Source organism: Pan troglodytes, chromosome 9 (genome assembly GCF_028858775.2).
Source record: "Pan troglodytes isolate AG18354 chromosome 9, NHGRI_mPanTro3-v2.0_pri, whole genome shotgun sequence".
NCBI lineage: Eukaryota > Metazoa > Chordata > Mammalia > Primates > Hominidae > Pan > Pan troglodytes.
The window spans coordinates 38,937,398-38,959,268 of record NC_072407.2 but is presented as its reverse complement, the minus strand read 5'-3'; the positions used below and the strand labels follow the sequence as shown (position 1 = coordinate 38,959,268).

Below are 21,871 nucleotides of genomic sequence, written 5' to 3'. Positions count from 1 at the left end.
TGCTGCTGGATTCGGTTTGCCAGTATTTTATTGAGGATTTCTGCATCAATGTTCACCAAGGATATTGGTCTAAAATTCTCTTTTTTTGTTGTGTCTCTGCCCAGCTTTGGTATCAGGATGATGCTGGCCTCATAAAATGAGTTAGGGAGGATTCCCTCTTTTTCTATTGATTGGAATAGTTTCAGAAGGAATGGTACCAGTTCCTCCTCGTACCTCTGGTAGAATTTGGCTGTGAATCCATCTGGTCCTGGACTCTTTTTGGTTGGTAAGCTAGTGATTATTGCTACAATTTCAGATACTGTTATTGGTCTATTCAGAGATTCAATTTCTTCCTGGTTTAGCCTTGGGAGAGTGTATGTGTCGAGGAATTTATCCATTTTTTCTAGATTTTCTAGTTTATTTGTGTAAAGGTGTTTGTAGTATTCTCTGATGGTAGTTTGACCCTCAGAAATAACGCCGCATATCTACAACTATCTGATCTTTGACAAACCTGAGAAAAACAAGCAATGGGGAAAGGATTCCCTATTTAATAAATGGTGCTGGGAAAACTGGATAGCCATATGTAGAAAGCTGAAACTGGATCCCTTCCTTACACCTTATACAAAAATTAATTCAAGGTGGATTAAAGACTTAAACGTTAGACCTAAAACCATAAAAACCCTAGAAGAAAACCTAGGCATTACCATTCAGGACATAGGCATGGGCAAGGACTTCATGTCTAAAACACCAAAAGCAATGGCAACAAAAGCCAAAAATTGACAAATGGGATCTAATTAAACCAAAGAGCTTCTGCACAGCAAAAGAAACTACCATCAGAGTGAACAGGCAACCTATAAAATGGGAGAAAATTTCCGCAACGTACTCATCTGACAAAGGGCTAATATCCAGAATCTACAATGAACTCAAACAAATTTACAAGAAAAAAACAAACAACCCCATCAAAAAGTGGGCAAAGGATATGAACAGACACTTCTCAAAAGAAGACATTTATGCAGCCAAAAGACACATGAAAAAATGCTCATCATCACTGGCCATCAGAGAAATGCAAATCAAAACCACAATGAGATACCATCTCACACCAGTTAGAATGGCGATCATTAAAAAGTCAGGAAACAACAGGTGCTGGAGAGGATGTGGAGAAATAGGAACACTTTTACACTGCTGGTGGGACTGTAAACTAGTTCAACCATAGTGGAAGTCAGTGTGGCGATTCCTCAGGGATGTAGAACTAGAAATACCATTTGACCCAGCCATCCCATTACTGGGTATATACCCAAAGGACTATAAATCATGCTGCTATAAAGACACATGCACATGTATGTTTACTGTGGCACTATTCACAATAGCAAAGACTTGGAACCAACCCAAATGTCCAACAGTGATAGACTGGATTAAGAAAATGTGGCACATATACACCATGGAATACTATGCAGCCATAAAAAATGATGAGTTCATGTCCTTTGTAGGGACATGGATGAAACTGGAAATCATCATTCTCAGTAAACTATCACAAGGACAAAAAACCAAACACCGAATGTTCTCACTCATAGATGGGAATTGAACAATGAGAACACATGGACACAGGAAAGGGAACATCACACTCTGGGGACTGTTGTGGGGTGGGGGGACGGGGGAGGGATAGCATTAGGAGATATACCTAATGCTAAATGACTAGTTAATGGGTGCAGCACACCAGCATGGCACATGTATACATATGTAACTAACCTGCACATTGTGCACATGTACCATAAAACTTAAAGTATACTACTACTACTACTAATAATAAAATAAATAAATAAATAAACAAACATTTAAAAAAGAAAAAATTAGAGTTGAGAATATCTTCCATTTAATAGAACTGCTCTGAGCTCTGAGAGGCTATTTTCTCAATTAAAAATATCACGGTCTAGACAGAAGAATCATCTGAAGCCTCTACAACTTCAAATTTCAACCATAAACTTTCAAACCATTAAAAGGCAACTTTGAATGGGATTGTGGGCAACTTAATGAAAAAATAAGGGTGGGGAAGGGGTATCTAACGAATACAGTAATATTTAAAAATGTATTCTTTAGAAAAATACTAATGACAGTATTTGAGTGAGATAAAGTGAAGAAACCAAGTGAAGAAGGTGAATAGTACCGAGAATAATTATTCTGCTATTTTTAGTATTCAGATGATCAATTAAAAAACCATTAAAAAAAAATTTGGTTTAATATCCATGGATGTTATTTTTTAGAAAAAATTCTACTTTTGAAAATTGTTTTGAATAATGGTCTATCAATAAAAATCTATCAATAAATATATTGCTAGTCAATAAATACATTGCAAACATTACATAAATGTAAATAATTTTGACATCTTATACCCTTTTCATCCTCACAAATATCCTAATTGGTGTACCAAATTATACAGCAACCCCAAATACACTGGAAGCCAAATTAGAGAACCTCTAATAAACCCTCCAAATATGTCATCCTAAGATTCTACTTTATTAATTTATCATTTAAAACAGCTGCTGTTCAATTCGCTAAATACTAACTTTAAGAATAAGCTGATGAACTGATCTTTAAATGTATAATAACTGAAGTATTTTTGTATCAAAATTTACTAGTTTTGACAGGGCATGGTGGTTCATGCCTGTAATCCTAGCACTTTGGGAGGCCAAGGTGGGCAGATTACTTGAGTCAGGAGTTCAAAATCAGCCTGACCAAATTGGAGAAACCCGTCTCTACTAAAAATACAAAATTAGCTGAGTGTGGTGGCACATGCCTGTAATCTCAGCTACTTGGGAGGCTGAGGCAGGAGAAGCATTTCAACCCAAGAGGCGGAGGTTGTGGTGAGCCAAGATCGTGTCCAGCCTGGGCAACAAGAGCAAAACTCCGTCTCAAACAAAAACAAAAAACAGAAGAAAAAAATATTTACTAGTTTGTCCCTGATAAAATTGCAACATCTTGTTGTGAAGAGACTCCCAAATATTATCCAAAAAGCATGTGGAATAATAATAAAGCCACAAAGGCCTAAAATATACAGTCTTTTCTTTGGCAAGAAAATAGCTGTGCCACCAAAGCCACTATCAACTATATGCACTCCCACTCCCAACCTTTTTCAGAGCATAGGGGCCAGATGAATTGGCACTGCTGACCCACTGACATGGTTAGCAATTTGAAATGTATTACTAAGCAGCTAAGTGGAAAAATGCTATCAATTCTGGAAGATTTCCACAGCCAAACAATCCAGAATTGGGGCCAAGAACACAGTTTGCCAAAAGCACACATAATAAAATGTAGCTGGGTTTATTACATGGTAATTCAAGCAATCTGTTTCAATATGCTGCATAAATTAGTCAAGAAAACTATTTTTGGTATGAATATTTATATTTTCCTAGTTACAAATGTACAGAAATTTTAGGCTTTGATTCATATTCCTACAAGGAAGTTAACTGTATTATCAACATGTTTCAACCTGGAATGTTATATCTAGTATCTAATATGAGAGATGACAAGTAAAGGAGTTTGACATATTAGAAGTTAAAAATACAACATAAGTGGCTAAAAAAAAAAAAAAAAGGAAAAGAGGATTTTCTAGAAAGAAAAACAAATAAAAAATTGTCTCTAGATTTGCACCTAGTTAGAGTATAGCATTCTGAAGTGTAGTCTTTGAATAGAATATACAAAGGAAGGTGTTATATCTATGCTCAAAGCAGAGGTAAGCTGGTGGCTCAGAAATAAAAACACATCCACAAGGGACTGCTAATAGACATGCAGCTCATCTGTACAAATCGAACTCCAGAGGCACAAATGGATACTTATTATCCAGTTGCAACCAACCAATACAAATTATTAGGCAAACATACAGACTGACTTGGGGACTAATGGTCACCAAGAGCTGAGGAAACAGTTGTAATAATGGGAAAAGTAACATTTATTGAGCAATTGGGTAACAGGTCTTGAGATGAGCATATATGTACTCTCTCAATCTTCCCTACTGTCCTATGAAGTAGGTATTATTATCATCTCTACTTTAACATGAAGAAAAAGGCACAGGGGTTGAAGAATTTGCTAATCATTACGTAACTAATAACTGGCAGAACTTTTTAGATATAACATGAATCAGTCAGCGGGGTGATTCCAGAGTCCACAGTCTTAGATGCTCCACCATACTACCTAGTAAAGGTTCTGGAAGTTAAGAAACAAACACGCTGGTTGGCTCAATCAGGGAATATACCACACAATGCTAAATAGTCATGTTTCTACCATATGTAGCTCTACGCATTTTATTTCACTTACTTTTCACATAAGCTCTAATATTCCATTATAAAAATAACGCACATTACAGAAAATTTAGAAAATACAGAAAAATAGGCTATTAGACCTTAATCTAAAACATTTTAAACACTTGAACTAAAAATGTATTATGTAGTAGACAATACACATTAAAAATAAGGAGGCAAAAATAAAAGGTAATTTTACTACAATGAACTTTCCACTCAAGAAATCTTCATCCTGTTGAAGAAAATTAAAATAAAAACTTACCACGATTTTGGCCAAGATTCCATCATCACTTGCATCTAAGGTAACCACAGCTTTGTCAGTCTCAATTTCACATAATGCATCTCCAGCACTCACCGCTTCACCTACAAAACAAGACTGGGTTTGTTTTGTTTTTTAAAATATAAATATTACTATGTATATATGTACATATGAATAAAACATAAATAAATACCAAAATATTCCGTAGCTATTTCTGGGTTGTGGAAATACAAGTAATTCTCATTATGTGTGGGTGTTTGTGTGTGTGTGTGTGTGTGTATGTGTATGCTTTGCTGTAATTTCCAAAAGCTCTATAATGGACATAAATTATACTTGTGATAATAAAAAAGCTATTACAAAGATTACTGAGCATGTAAAAATGAAATCAACCTTAAAGACATCAGCAACAAATGTGTATCCACCTCTGAACAAATCAATTCCAGACTCCATATTCCCCTTACTTTTTCAAACATTTTGACTATATTCCCTGAAGAAAAGTTTTACAATTAACAGTACTTCTGGGTTCACATCTTAGGGCAAGTTCAAAAAACCTGTTGGCAGCACACAGTATAAATGAATAAAGCATATAAAGCATAAAAAGAGAAAATCAAAGACACAACTGAAGTCAAATACAGATCACTTCTCTGCAACAGAAAATATCTGGAAACTCAAAAATATGGAGGAAGACCTGAAGTTCCAGGCTTACTAGCTTCTGGATTTAGGAGCAGGTTTGAAGCAAACAGGGGAAAAGAGGTACAACAGTTTCCTTTGGGGATTAAAGGGAACTAAAAGTAGTCTGTTGGATATAGGGGACTCAAATCAGATTCACTATTTGAAGCTAGGGCTAAGTCAGGGTTCTTCTACTCATAATGTGAGGCTGATAAAATGCACAATCAAAACCTGTTGACTGAGACTATGATTTTAATCAGCAACCATGGGTCTAGGAAGGTGGGGACCAGAATACTGCCTCAGTACCAGGAACAAAGTCAAGCCACCCTCTGGCTCCAGGGCTGTATCTGCCAATATCCCCAATATCAATTGCAAAATTCCTTGGATGGTGGCAAGGATCGAGGGGGGACTGCGTAGGAGGGAAGACATTAAAACATAAACTTTCCACTTAAAAGTAAATTGCACAAGAAAGTTCTGAGACACACGAAGAAATCAAATGCTAAGAAAGCAAGCCACAAAATCAGTAATTGTAACAAAAATTCTTTTCAGAAGCAATTTATTTAGTGCAATCTGTCAAAGATTGTAAAATAAGTACTTGAGGACATCCAAAAACATAAATGAAAGTAAAAGAGCCATCACAAGAACAAGAAATTTAAAAAAATGGTATCAGGTAGAAATAAACGAATTAGAAGTCTTAAAAATGAAAAATTAAGTAATTGAAATAAAAAGAAACAACAGAATATATTCTAGACAGGGAATAGTGAAGGTATGAATTAGTAAATTGAAAGGTAGCACTAATGAACTACCCAGAATTTCATACAGGCAGACAAAAAGATACAAACATTAAAAACAAAAAACAAAACAAAACGAAAAAACAGAAAAGAGCAGTTAAGTGACAAAGACTGAGGCTGCAATGTTTGCTAATGGAGTTCTGAGGGAAGACACTGGAGGCACTGGTGGAGAAGCAATACCTGAAGAAATAGTGGCTGAGAATTTCCCAGAACTGGAGATGTATACTCTCATCATCAAAGAGTTTTGAATGAATTTAGGATAGGTGTACTGACTAGCAGGGGGCATACGGATCTGTGTAGCTTGCTAAGAATGTTCTAAATCTTGATCTAGGTGGTGGTAACATGGGTATACATGTATATAAAATTTAATTGAGCCTAAGTTTATGCAAGTTATACCTTGATAAAAAATTAAACAGAAAAAAGAGTATTAGACTATATAAACATGAATCCATATTAGATACAATGTAAAGAAACCGCATTCTATCAACGATAAAAACATAATCTTTTAAAAATCTATCAAAGGGGAAAAAAAACAGATTACCTCAATGGAAAGACTGAGAGTACACTTCTCAGCAGCTGCAACAGAGGTCAGAAAACAATGAAGTAATATCTTCAAAAAACTGAGGAAAAATAACTGTCTAGAATTTTGTATGCTGCCAAACCATTATTTGAGAATGAAAGAGAAGTATTCTTTAGATATATAAAGGCTAGGAAATTTTACCACCTATTAAAGATCTCTTTAAAAAGCTCTTACAAGATGCAGTTCATCAAGAAGAAAAGTGGAAGCAGATGGAACCCATGGGCTATAAGAAACAAGTTATTGTGAAAATTACTAAAATGTTAACTACTAGTATTTTTAAAGTAATGTTTGAGGGTTTAAAAAGTGTAAAACTCAAACTCTAAAAAATAATAAGATAGGTAAGGAAATGTTTAGATGGTAAGGCATGCTAACAACTTTGATATATTCAGCTGGTGCAAAAGTAATTTTATTTTTACCACCTTACTTTCAAAAACCCCAATTACTTTTGCATCAACTTATAATAGGAGAAAAATACTGAATAATACTAAACTTTATTGGCAAAATTTAATTTAAAATTTAAAAACAGAAATATAATCTACAGCATTAGAAAAACAGAGGAAAAATAAGAAAGTGATTATCTAACTGAGGGCAGGCACATGGAAAGAAAAGGCAAAGGATAAAAACAAAAATGCACAAAAAATGGTAGAAATAAGTCCCCATGTATCCGTAATCACAATAAATATAAACGGATTAAAATCACCCATTAAAAGTAGAGATTATCAAAATGGATATGAAAATAAAATCTAGGTAAATGTAGCTTACAAGAGATAGCCCTAACACAAAAACAGAATAAAAAACAAGGGGATAAAAAATATGTAACATATAAATACACCTCCTCACACACCAAAAATAGCTGGAATAGCAATATTAACAGGCAAGCATCATAAGAGAATATGAAAGAATATCTAAAACACTAAATTAACAAATATGCTCTGAACGTTCACAGTACAGAAAGTACTTCATTGTGTACCAAGATGATCAAATTGATAGTTATATCTTCAGGTTAAATAGTTCAGAGACACTAATATAAGTTATTTTTAAAAATAAATTGGTATGTTAGATGATATTTATTTACCACCTAAAAGGTCCTTTGTCTAACTCCAAAGAGATGTCCCTAGTCAACAAACATTTATTAAAAATATATTGGGGTGGCCAGGCGTGTAGGCTCACACCTGTAATCCCATCACTTTGGGAGGCCGAGGTGGGTGGATCACCTGAGGCCAGGGGTTCAAGACCAGCCTGGCCAACATTGTGAAACCCCGTCCCTACTAAAAATACAAAAATTAGCCAGGAGAGGTGGCGGGCACCTGTGGTCCCAGCTACTCGGGAGGTTGAGGCAGAAGAATCACTTGAACCTGGGAGAAGGGGGTTGCAGTGAGTCGAGATCATGCCATTGCACTCCAGCCTGGGCAACAAGAGCAAAAACTCTGTCTAAAAAAAAATAATAATAATAATTATATATATATATTTTATATATATATACACACACACACGTATTTGTATTATATATTTATATATTACATATAAAATATATATACATATGTAGGCACTGAGGATACAGCAGTGGACAGTAATAACAGCAAAGATTTAAGATTCCTGACCTCAAGAAGCTTGCTTAATATCCATTGACAAGTAAACTGGAAAATACAGCAGGATAAGGTGAGGTCAGGATGCTTTGGGAATGTTCAGGAGGGGCATCTAATTCAGTTTTTGTAAGGTGAGAAAAGGCTTCCTAGAATACAATGACCACCTAATCTGAGCCTGAAGAGGTGAGGAGGAGACAATCTGTAAACAGGCAGTGATCCAGGTAGAAGGTAATACACTTATAGCCCTGGAGGCAGAGAGAACAGGAAACTTCAGAGAAACTGGCAAATAGTATGCGAGAGAAGTGACGAGAGATTAGGCTGGTAAGATATGCAGGAAGAGACCAAAAATGACCTTTGTATGTCATAGAGAAAGCTACAGTGTCAGATCATATCATCTTACATACTTCTTTAAATGTTTTAGTGGTTAAAACAGATTGCACTTCAAAAGGGAAAAAAAGCATACCCTCAAAGATTTCTGCTATAATCACGGGAAAAACTATAGAACTAGTAAACCCAGCAATTAAATACCTCTTAGATGCCTAGAAAACAGACTCTAGCCACAGAAAAACAAAATGATGCTATATCATCATTTGTGTTCATCAGTATTCAAATTCCAACTACACTTTAAGAACTACAGATTCGACTTCAGCTATATAACTTTCTCTGAGTAACTTGACCTACATAATTTTGTTCATATTCCAGATTCCTATAGTAGGTCTAATTTATTTAAAAATCACAAATTGCATATAAAATGTTATATTACTGCTAATTACTTTTTTAAATTGTGATTTCCTCTATTTACTAGACTATGAGCTTCTTCACAATACGGACAGGACACTTAAATGTTTTATATTCCCATCCCCATTCCTCAGGTTTCATGGCCAATGCACCATACCCAATGAATTTTAGATTAAAATGCTTTAGAAAAAAACACGATAACTTCACGAATCCTTATTTCCTCATAAGGTATACATGAAATTATCCTTTACATTTCTTTTGCTTCTAACATTTGATTTGTAGCATGCTTCTGATATTTAAAAAGATAGCCTTTTTTTCTTTTTTAAAAAACTATATCTATTCACATAACACAGACATATATGTTAGCTAGATGAGAATGCCAAGGGAGAGGGTAGAAGAGAAAAGCAGGAGGAGAGAGAAGGAAAAAAGGAGAGGACAAAAGAGAGGGAGGTGGGGAAAAGAAACACAGAAAACTTTACCAATAAATCACAGGGAAGTTTTAAAAACATAGTAATATTACATATGGAAGCATTACCCCTAACTCATCACAAAACCAAAGTTCTATCTTTCAATAATCAAACATCATGTAAATGCCAAAAGAAAACTCTGAGAGCAAATAATGAGCCATGAATATTTCAAATCTACTGAGTTTCAGCTGTGATCAAAAATTTAGTGCTATAACTTAAAAAGACTCCTTGGCAGAGTAGTTACAAGGAACCTCTCCTAATTCAAATATGAGTTTGATTCCAAGCTCTGACAGTTACTAGTGATCTTGACCAAGTTACTTAATCTCTCTGACTCTCAGGAAAATTTTAAATGTATAGATATATATTTTTGAAGTCATGGGGCTGGAAGTGTTAATGCTTCACATACATCTTTATGTAACACTTTACAACATCTCTAGGTAAAAATAAAATGTTAGCTATACAACCATTTAGAATCAAGACACATTTATTCCATATTCTGTCATGTCTACCTGAATCAAGATACGGTTTTTTTCCATATTCTGTCATTTCTACCAGAATCAGGACACATTTATTCCATATTCTGTCATTTCTACCAGATCATTCAACAAACATTAATGTATAAGGCACTGTACTAAGCACTGGGTATGAAAACAACAAAAAGAGAAGGTTCTGTCCACAAAGAGTTTAAAGTGGAGAAGAGTGGAAAAGACTCAGCAGCTAGGATAGAGGGTCCTGGACAGCGTGAGATGACAGATGGCTTCTCAGCTGTCAGGTTCATAGCTGACTGATTGAAGAAAGAGATGGCAGCCCTGGAGTGTTCCTGCACCATCTTCTCGTGGTCCATGGCAGTGGCGGAAGCGGAGCGGGCCCAGAGCGAGAGTGCGGGCCCCAGGAGGGGCCAGAGCAGAGGCCCGCCCGGGGGCCGCTCCCCAGCACCGACGCCAGCATCATCGTCCTGTTCCTTTGTCCGATGGGCAGCTGCCAGAGCTGAGGACTGAAGTATACGGAGGCTTCCCTTTCTCTTTTTAAATTCTAGATATTAAGCATAGCCTTGGTCAAACACAGCTAATGGTGATGTTTATTTTATTAATAGAATAAGTCCTGAGGCTTTCACAAAATAATTTTGTTCTGCCAAAAATTAAGAATAAAAGTCTTTACGTAAAAGATGTGTGTGGTGGTGGTGGTGGAAGAGAGCTAGTTTTTATCTGCAAGACCAAGTTATCAGATCAACATGAACATTAAAGAAAAATTCCTCTTCTTAGTGCTATGTTGAACCATAATGACAACAATAATCAGAAACAAAAATAATTCAATTGTTGACTCTACAAGTATTTACTAGCTGCTCATGTGAATGACACTGTGTGCGACACTATGATAAAAATAGTAATAAAATAAGACAGACCTGCTTCAAGAAGTTCCTAATCTGATTGAAGAACAGTACAACAAGCAGGCAATGACAATCCCATCCAATTAGTACCTACAGCAGAATGGGAATGTAGAGGAGGGACCCCTAGTCAGTGTTTGTCATCCCTTTTCACTTCACACACACACAAAGAAGGATAATATTTGCATGGCCAAAGACCTGAGGCAACCTGGTTGCTAGGCCAGTTGAGGTCCTGCCCTATGGGATGAAGGCATGAGTAGGAGAGTTTGAGAAGGGCCCAGTTAGACAAGGTCAACCACCCACACATCCCTCTGGCTTCTTACATTAAGTCTAGTAGCTACTGTATTCGACAGTTTAACACAGAACATTTCCATCACCACAGAAACTTCTATTGAATAAAACTATAATCTATAATTCCATTCACTAATTTAAAAATTCTGATATAATACAAAGATTTAGCAATAAATGTAAAAACGCATAATGATGGAATATAATTTAGTAACAAAAGGAATGAACAGCTGATAAATGCTACAACATGGATGAACCTTAATCATGCTAAATCTGAAAAAATCTAGTCACAAAAGACCAAACATTACATGCTTCTATTTATATGAAACATAGACAAAAGGCAAAACTTTAGAGACAAAAAACAGATCCGGATTGTCTAGGGATAGAGATGGGAGGAAAAAAATGACTGCAATCAGGCAGCAGGGATCTTTTTTGGGGTGACAGAAATGTGTTCTAAAACTGGATTGTGGTGATGGCTGCACAACTCCATATATTTATTAAAAATCATTGAATACTTAAAATAGGTAAATGTTATGGTATGTAAATTATACCTCAATAAAGCTGTGAAAACCATAGTACACCAAAAAAAGGAAGCTATTTGTGAAATGGACTTTTCAAAATTTTCCATTTTAGCACCACAAACATATACATATTGCCAGAAATAACGGAACCAAAGTGTCTTCTATGGTAGAATCCAGAGACCCATATAACTCTCTAGTGGCATCTAGTGATATAGGATAAGGCTTTCTTCAAAATGGTTTTATTTCTGAATTTTATACAGTAACAGTATATTAGACAAAAACTATTTGAAATACAAAAAAATCCCTTGTCTCATGACATAAGGAATACCACAGCAACAAGCACCACTGTTAAGCATGCTTACTACGTACATTCTAGGCACTGTGTGTGTGGCTAAGTGCTTGATGGAATTATCTTAGCCTGGTTTTGTTCCATAGTGCTTCACGGCAGAGCAGAAAAATCTCAAATATTCTGAGGAAAAAAAACAAGGTTTTTCATAACCTCAAATATTCTCTTACAAAAGGAGAACAAGAATTTTTTTTTCCTTTCTGTTATTTTAACAGATTTGACAGTTCAATTGATGAAAAAATAAACTAGGTGCAGTTTAAACTGAAAATATCTGAAGCACATGCCCCCTCCAAATAAAAAACTTGTAATAAAAATGCCAAATGATAGCTCAATTGACCTTTCAAAAGATTTTGAAATTGTGGGTGTTACCTAGCACTTTCAGAGTGTTTTCTGTACTAATTTTATGATATATAAGGTTTTAGTCAATCCTCAGACTGAAATGAAGTACTCTAATAGTCATTATAAAACTTATTTTCTTAGACTCATGAGTTCAACAAAGACGGAAATAATTTATATGCTATAATACTGCATATTTCAGTTACTTAAAAAAAGAAAATAAAAATGAGTTATCATAGAATTATAAATCCAGGATATTCCGTACCTTAGATTTCAGCTAGTTCAACTCACTCCCAGGTAGTTCATGGCAGAGGAGGAACCCCAAAGGAAAAACCATGATTCCTGGGCCAGAGTTTTTTCTTTGCACCCTCACCTCCTTGGTGTAAAACGTTACGTGCATGCACGTGCACACACACACACACACACACACACACACAGCATTAGTAAAAGAAGCTGTGAATCGGTCTCAGATTTTTGAAAAAACTTAATGGTTTTTAAGACTGAACTGCTGTCCATTGAATGTTCTCAAATACTTATCCAGTCTTTGCTTAGAAGTAAACTAGATTCATAATTCGATGCAACACTATCATTTTTCATGAAAAATATCAATTTTCTTAATGCATAAAGGTTTAAACTCATTGTTTTATGGTGACCATACATTTAAAAAGATCTCAAAAATCAAACAAACAAAAAACAGTTAATAAGAGAAAAATATATGAAAAGTATGGTGTCAGAATATAAATTTGTTTTTAATATAAAATGAATGAAGCAAGTTATCATAAATGTACCAAGAACCAGTCTTACTTAAACATATATTGACACCCATGTATACAGTAAATAAGTGTTAATGAAAAGCAGCCAATTATACTCAAAAGATCACAAATCACAAAGGTGATGAGCTTCAAAAAGAAGCCAGTGAACCACTAAGAACCAAGGATTAAGATTGCTCTCAATTATTTACTGTGTTTTGGCAAAAACAAATTTCCCTTCAGTTGGCAGAACACAGAATTTTAAAAGCAACCTTCAGGGAAACATGCTCCAGGGACTTAAAATACATCCTGGCCTGTCCTACATGAAAATAGCATATTGTAATCAAAAGGAAAAAAGAACAGAATAATGAGACCATATGTCTGCTGGCTCTTTATCTTACTGCTCATATTCTAACGGGTGTGAATAACTTATTAGATTGCCAGTGAGCTGGAAGTCTGAAAGATAAATGTGGCCCAAGAATCCCCTCATCTGCTTACCTATAAATTCTCAAAGTGTGAAGAAAGTTAATCTTTTTAAAATAATCCCTAAAAGACTGTTCTGTGTCTGAATCATTATTTAATGACACCAACACCCTGTCATATCGAATATGGAAATAGCCAAAGCTCTGTAATTCATCAGAGAAAAGAAGCCTAAAAACACATTCCAATTGATTACATTATTTATAAAGGTAAAACTTTCTTAGATACTGACAATTATTTTAAAAGATAGCAGCAGCCATGCAGAGCCAATTGCTCTAAATGCTTTCCAATGGGGTACTGGCTCTTTCATTTACATTACACATATCTTTCTTAAATTCTAGAAAATTCTCTGCCATGTTTTTCTTTGAAAATTACCTCTTCCCATTTCCCTCTTTTTTTCTTCTTCTGAAATTCCTATTGGGTTATTGAATAATTTTCATTTTACCCTTCATATGTCAACTTCTCTTTCATATTTTCCAGTGCTGTCTCTATGTGCTACATGCAACCTAACTTCCTCTAGTCGTCCTTCTGTTCACAAATTCTTCATTCAGTCCTGTCTAATCACACTTCAGCCCACCCTTGAGGTTTGGGGGGTTTTAATTTGAGAGACTATATTTTTCATTACTAGAAGTTCTGTTTATCCTTTTCAAATCTGCCTGGACTTTTGTAATTCCAATTAACTGAAGTTCTTGGGATCCAGTCCTGCTGCTTGTTATGCCTACTGACTTCACTCCTAAAAGACTTCTTCCACATACGTTATTAAATGTGGGATTGTGACTTTTGGTGAGACTTTATCTGCAAATTCTGTATGGTTTGGATTAGAAGCTGTATTCTTCCAGAATAATGGCTTCTACCAGGTAACCCAGGGAGGCGATCAGCCCAGGACAACTTCACTTCTATCTGTGGGTTCCCAGAAAATGCAAGTTCTATAAATTTGACCCTCAGGAGGACTCTTTAGGGGAGTAGGCATTCTTATTCCATATAGATTCAAAATCATTTTGCCTGTTATCACATGGCATTAAATTCCATCCACATGCTGAAGACTCTCAAATTTCTGTCTCCAAGTCAGACTTCACTCCTGAACTTCAACTCCTATAATCAATTATCTATTGAACACCTTCCCTTGAATGCCTAATATGCATTTCAAATCTTACCACATTCAAATCTTAATCTGATTCTTGATTTCCCTTCCTTGCTCCTTCCACCCACCCCGCCACCAAAAAAAAAAAAAAAAAAAAAAAAAAGTCAGCAACTCCAGCCTTCCAGCTCAGGCCTAGTGGTGCACATGGCCTCAACTCCCATTCACCACTCCAGATGTGGGGACACTTGGTGATTTCCTTTCTCTGCATTCCAGCACCACTTAACATTGAAAAGATTTACTTATAATATTATATCCGATAGAGAGCAGACGCTTTACCCCATCTGTTTAGATTATCACATTGATTAGGAGTTCTCAGTGTTGGCTTTTCAAATGAGAGCAGGAAAAGGAGGCTACTTTAAATTGCCTACAGTTATCTCCTCATACCAGGTTACTCTTAGGGTCTGTTCCTTTCAACGCAATGCTACTAATAGGGCTCAGAAAAGTATGTAGAAACCACTTCCTGCCCAGGCACAGTGGCTCACGCCTATAATCCCAGCACTTTGGGAGGCCAAGGTGGGCAGATCACTTGAGGTCAGGAATTCGAGACCAGCCAACATGGTGAAACCTCGTCTCTACTAAAAACATAAAAATTAGCCGGGCATGGTGGTGCTCGCCTGTAGTCCCAGCTACTTGGGAGGCTGAGGCACAAGACTCACGTGAACCTGGGAGGTGGAGGTTGCAGTGAGCAAGATCGGGCCACTGCACTACAGCCTGGGTGACAGAGTGAGACTCTGTCTCAAAAAAAAAAAAAAAAAAAAAAGAAAAGAAAAGAAACCACTTCCTATTAAGAAACCATGAATGTGGATCTATTTTGGCTTTAGGATAAGGACCCTCACAGACTCATAAACTGCAGATTGGCATTCAAGATCCTTCCAATAATCTATCTGATCTTACAGCCATTATGCCCCCAATGCAGCCAGACCTACCTGCTGTTGCTAAAGTATGTCTCAGTGACATCTTTCTTCCAAGAGTTTACCCATGTTTTTCTAGCTGGAATGTCCTTCTCATTTTTTTTAAAAAGCCCATTTATTCTACAAGGACCAGTTCAAATACTACCTCATCTGCAAAGCCTTCTTGGATCCTTGTCATGTACCCTGCTTTTGGCTTACTTTCCCCTCTGCCATTACCTTTACTAACTGACCACTTACAGCACTGCAGTTCTATTCCAATTACGATGTTAGTCATGGGAAGCACAAACATGAACAAACTCAGACATATTCCCCACTGAGGAACAGAATTAAGTAATATGTCCAATCAGACTTGGTTGGGTCCATCAAGGACCAGTAATGTTCATTTGGATAACCTCACTACACCATACCTCCTAACCTCCATAGTGGCTCAACCCACAGCAATTTTTCTTGCCTTTCCTTACACCCCAGACTCCCTCAAAGAAGTGAGGCCTTGTCCCAAACTCCCCAGCTCATTTGGCTAGTGTTCTCAAGTAAATACTTGTTAGCCCTCTTCCTGATCCCCACATCTGTCATTAGTGGCAAAAGTGATGCTATGAAAGGCTAGACCTTCTAGAATCACGACACAGCTCTTCCAGACTCTGGTGTCCTGCCCACTGCCTAAACTCTTTTGATACTATTTTACAAGCACTAGACTGGACCACTCAATACCAATATTTGTATGAGTGACATCTGTGCCTACTAAATCACATTAGGATACCCTGGAAGTCCTTGCCAGGGCTAGTCTCTGGAATTAGACAAGTCCTCCCCAGACCATGTTATTCATTCTCTACTTGCACTTCCCTTCTTTCTTTCCCTTTTTAACACTTGATTCACCATTGCTCCAGATGAAGCATAATAATGGCTGTGGGGGACTCATTCAGTCACCTCTAATTTCTCTATTTTTCTGTCTAACAATCCCTAATAGGTACTGTAGACTCATCCTCTTTCCTCCACAATAGTTTAACCTGATACAGAATGAATCAAGCACAGAGAAAGACAGCTACATAGGGTGCTAAAAGAGGCTATCCAGTGGCCAATACCTGGAGGGGAGACTCTACCACCACACATGGCAAAGGAAAAAGGGGAAAAGAAAAGGAAAAGAAAGTAGCTGCCAGAAAAACAAAAAGCCCAGCTTCCTTCACATTAACTGTTCCTCTATCCTTCTGTATAAGCACTGTAACATACTCACCTCTTTTATTCATAGTCTTTATTTTCTAAGCACCATATTAGGTACTTAAAATCTGGCAAAATGGTTGCCAGAAACAGTGACATAATACAGCTTTATAGATGGTATTGTATCAAATATTCTCTTAATAATATCAACATTCCAATTCATCTGGTACTAGTTTCTCATCTCAAATTATATCCTGAAAGCACTATGCACAACCTTTAAAAAATATATTTAAAAAAATTTATATATAAAAAATAAATTTTGAATTATACAAAAGTGGTAAGGAAAGGCAATGAAGCCACATATACCTTTTACCTCACTTATACAACTGCCAAGTGATTCATGACCGATCTTGTTTCAGTTATACCCCTCCCTACCCTCTCAACCTCAACCAGGGTTATTCTGAAGCTAATCCCAGAGATACTGTCATTTTATGCATAAGTATTTCATCTCACATCTCTTATAGGTGAGATTTTTTAAAAAATAATCAAAATATAACCAAAATATTATTAAACCTTTAAAATTAATAATTCCTATGCTGGGTGCGGTGGCTTATGCCTGTAATCCTAGCACTTTGGGAGGTTGAGGCAGGAGAATCACTTGAGCCCAGGAGTTCAAAACCAGCGTGGGCAACACAGGGAGACCCTGTCTCTAAAAAAATACAAAAAACTAACCAGGCATGGTGGCGCATGCCTGTGGTCCCAGCTACTCAAGAGGCTTAGGTGGGAGAATCACCCTGAGCCCAGGAGGCTGAGGCTGTAGTGAGCAGAGATCGCGCCATTATACTCCAAGCTGGGCAACAGAGTGAGACCATGTCTCAAAAAAAAAAAAAAAAAAAAAAAATCCTTAATATCATTAAATATCCAGCCAGTTTTCAAATGTCCGCATGTGTTTTGTTTGCTTGAATCATAATTAAAATTAGGTCCATACATTGGCACTGGTCTCAAACCTCTTGTATGCTATAGGTTCCCCCACCTTCCTCCCCCGGGCTCTTCCCTACCACCCTGAAATTTATTGGTTGAAGAAACTGGCATACAGAATTCCTCAGTCTAGCTTTTGCTGATATACTTCTCATGGTGTCATTGAACACGTTATATTTTCCCCTGTATTTCCTGGAAAATGATAGAGCTACAGGCTTGAACATATTTGGTTCAATTTTCTGGCAAGACTACTTCACAGTGGGAAACATGTAATATCTGGTTATCTCTCTTTTTGTGATGTTAGCAGCTATTAATGATCACTGGCTATACTATTTTACCAGAGATTGCAAAATGGCAATACAGTGATGTTCTATGATTCTATCTTTTAACAACTGCGATATGCTAATAATGAGACACTTCTCATCAATTACTTGGTTACTCAGAGCTACGGTTCATATAGCAGAAGAGGTAGAGAAAAATGCTTGAGTCTTTCCATTTATTACGTTTTCAAAATGAGTTAATTTCTTAGCACCCTCTAAAGCTAACCAATTATTATTAATTTTTTTCCTTTAGTATTACTGTGAACTTAGGATTCAAATATATTTAATGTATTGAAATATATTAAATATATTATCCTTATTATCCTTAGTGATCCTCAAACTATCTCATCTCTGGCTCCTGAGTCCTTTAAGATGCCCTCAGGAGTTTCTGACAGCTTCCTTGCTTTCTGAACTGACAAGATATTAAAAGCTCATCTGCACATCTCCTGCCCTAGGCCTGCAAGTAGCTACTCTCCAAGGAGCCTTCATTTACTTTAGTGGGAACTGATATTTAGAGACAGTCTGGGTTCTAGGGGTGCTCACTGCGACTGGATTGGTCCTTGTTTCCAGGCATTGCCAGGGGAAAGAGCTAGAAAATTTACCATCACAGGGTCGTTCCTAACCTTAGAAAATTTTACCTGTTTCTCCTTTAAACTACACTAAAAATCCAAGTTTCCAATGATATTATCTTAACCAGTCATTTGCTTTATCCCATAAAATACACACAAAAGCCTTAGAATAACAATACCAACATAACAAGCATAATACGATTACTCTAACAGTTGGGGATTATACTTTTGGAGACTCTTTATCCTTCAGTTATAATCTATTAGGGCCATATAATCAAACATCTGACATTTGAAATAGTGCCTCTCTGTATGGTTATGTAAGCAAATTGAGAGAGAGAAAAAGAGAGAGAAAAAATGAATTAGAATCACCTGTCTCGTTTCAATCTTTAGGGCTCTTTTACACTTTAATTTTGTTTTAAAATTGTGCAAGATATGTATATTGTCCCAAAGTCAAAGAGACAAAACAAGATATATTCAGAAGTCCAGCTTCCAGTTTCTCCCCCACACGGTTCCCTCCATTACTCTGTAGATAACCAACTATTGTTGTTTTTAAAGTTTTATTTTATCCTTTCTAATTTCTTAAATATTAGCACTGCCACCTCTTTCTTTGATAAATGATATATACTATACTCACTTGTCTGTACCTTGCTTTTTTCAATGAAGATCACTCCATAGCAGTATAAAGAGATATTCCTCATTCCTTTTTACAGGTGTAGATACAGTAAAAGTTATTCAACAAATACTGTACTAACCAACATTTGGATTGTTTCTACCTTTTGCTATTTCAAACAGTGCTGTGATAAACAGCCTAGTGTGTGTTTGTGTCTATTCTTATTTTTGCTGGTGTAACACTGAGACAAATCCCTCGAAGTAGAGCTGCTGGGCCAAAGGGTAAACATAAATGTAATTTTTCTAAATAGTGCCAAATTCTCTTCCCTAGTATTTACACCATTTAGCATTTCCTCCAGCAATGTCTGAGAGTCCTGCTTCTTCCCTTCCCTCCACAGCATCATCAAGAGAACAGCTTGTCGAACTTTTTAAGTACTGTCAATATAATCAGTAAGAAATGACATTTCAGTAAAGTGTCTGCGTATTTCTTACCAGTTGAAAGGTTAGGCGTCTTTTTCTACGTGTAAGAGTCATTTGCAATTATTTTTCTGTAAACCATCTGTTCATGTATCGCCCACTTTCTTGTTGAGTTGACAGTCTTATCGATTTTTTAGGGATATTAACCCTTTGTGATAGAAATCGCAAATACTCTTGTCCAATTTGTCACTTCTTTTTTTACTTAACTTGTATTTTTAGCCATATAAAAGTTAGTACTTTTACCATCAAATTTTATTTCCCATATTATAATCTGGATTTTGAGTTATAGTTAGGGTGTTTATTCCACTTCCGGGTTCAGAGGAATTCAAGACTTGCATAGTTTCATTTTTATACATTAAGTGTATAATTCATTTGTAATTTATCCTTCACATAACATAAAGAATAAATCTAATATTGTCTTCCTTTATTATATACTTAAATTCCATGTGCAACTGCATCTATTTCTTTATTCTCTACTCAGCTGCACTGGTCTGTCTTTTAAGCACCAATCCCAGAGTTTTAATTAGAAATGCTTAATACTATATTTCAATAATTAGCAGGGCTACAACCCTCCTCCGCTGATCTGCTTTTGAGGGTTTTCCTTATATTCTACTTATTTGTTCTTTTCAATAAAATTTATGATGAACTTGCCTACCTCCCAGAACACACACACACACACACACACACACACAATCATGATAAAGTTATAAATTAAGGAGAATGTCAAAACTATGATGTTGAAACTAAAAGCTAGGCATAAGGACTAAAAGTTGGGGAAAAAGCCTTAAAATATTTTTTACCATTCTGTGCTTGTGTAAGGATATATGCTGAACCCAGAAAACCTTTGCTGCTTTATCATGGGAAAATTTTATTCAACCAAACTTACATTAACTACCAAAGGAACACAATTTATTTAATTTATATCACATACTGTATAACAGGACAGATTAGGAAAAAAAAAACAAAACAAAATAACCAAATAACAAAGCACACAGGACATTAGGAAGGTACCTCCTCACCTTCCTTTTTCAGCCATTTCACAATGTTTCCTTCTTCCATTGTAGGAGACAGTGATGGCATTAGTATCTTAATGGGATCACCTGAAATTGAAAAAAAGGAAAGATCAGCCACAACAAATAATGCACCTCATGAGGCATCAATATAAGTTCAAGTAAATTAACGTCAAATTCAATTTGAAAAAGAAGGTATTCCAAAGTCTAAAAGATTCCCAATTGGTAAACTAAGTCTCCAGTAAATTGTATGGAAACATAAAATTCAATTTTTTATAACCACAAAAGTGTTTTTTGGGATATTTTAAACTCTGTTTTCATAATTCCCCAGTGTTCTATGCATCTTCTCAAGCCAGGTGCTTATAAGTCAAAAAAAAAAGGAGAAAAATTGATTAAGGATTGATTTAGGTTTCACCTCCTCCTTTCCCTTTTGTTTCTGCAAAATAGATTTACAGGTAAAATGACCAAAGAAAATGGCAAATAAAACAACAACAACAAAACAGCAACAACAACAAAAACACGGTTCTGATGATCGACAACAGAATAATCAAGATCAGACTTTAAGAAACTGGTTGTTTTTATTTTCATCAAATATTATAGTATTCAAGATTCAAAGGTTCCTACTAATAAGTGTGAAAGGAAAAGTTTGCCTTGTCAAGGATGATCAGAATTTAAATGGTTAAATTAACCTCACATTTTGTTGCATACCACAATTCAACTGGGGATCCAGAGAAGTAGACCTCAAACCAGAATGATCTCCCAGTGAAACATAACTACATTTTCCTTAGGTATCGAAAAAGGAAACACTATGTATTTGTCCAGCTGCACTTCCCAATCCACCGTCCAGGGTTACATTCAAGAGCAACATGGCTTTTAGATTACAATTTACTAATAAAATACCATGGTAACAAATACGTCCATCCCCTGTAGCTTTCCATAGACCCTATTCTCTCTTCAGATTACTCAACTTTCCAGACCCAAACAAGCAAAACACTGTAGCATAGCTAACATATTTCAAATATGGAAGAACAGGGCTTCTTTTGTCTCCACTGATGTTTTAGGGTTAAAAGCAAGGAAATTGAGCACTAATGTTAAATGAGAATAAATATTTCTCTTGGGAAGCTGAATAACTTGTACTGCATTTTCAAATGGAGATTTCCTATGGCTTCGTGATAAAGGCGCTTCCACCTCTTTGAAGTATTTAAGAGAAAGTTTCTGTACCTCTCCACTTTTCCTTCA

At 36.1% G+C, this 21,871-nt stretch overlaps 1 protein-coding gene across 3 annotated transcripts in view; it reads right to left on the bottom strand.

Moving 5' to 3' along the window:
- PDHX (pyruvate dehydrogenase complex component X) overlaps positions 1–21,871 on the bottom strand; it is a 79,325-nt gene that overhangs the window by 43,559 nt on the left and 13,895 nt on the right. For all 3 annotated transcript variants that reach the window (XM_054661041.1, XM_009460136.4, NM_001280073.1), the window contains 2 exon segments: positions 20,642–20,722; positions 4,534–4,634 (listed from right to left, as the gene is read on the bottom strand). In XM_054661041.1, coding sequence (XP_054517016.1) covers positions 4,534–4,634; positions 20,642–20,722 — 182 coding nt within the window.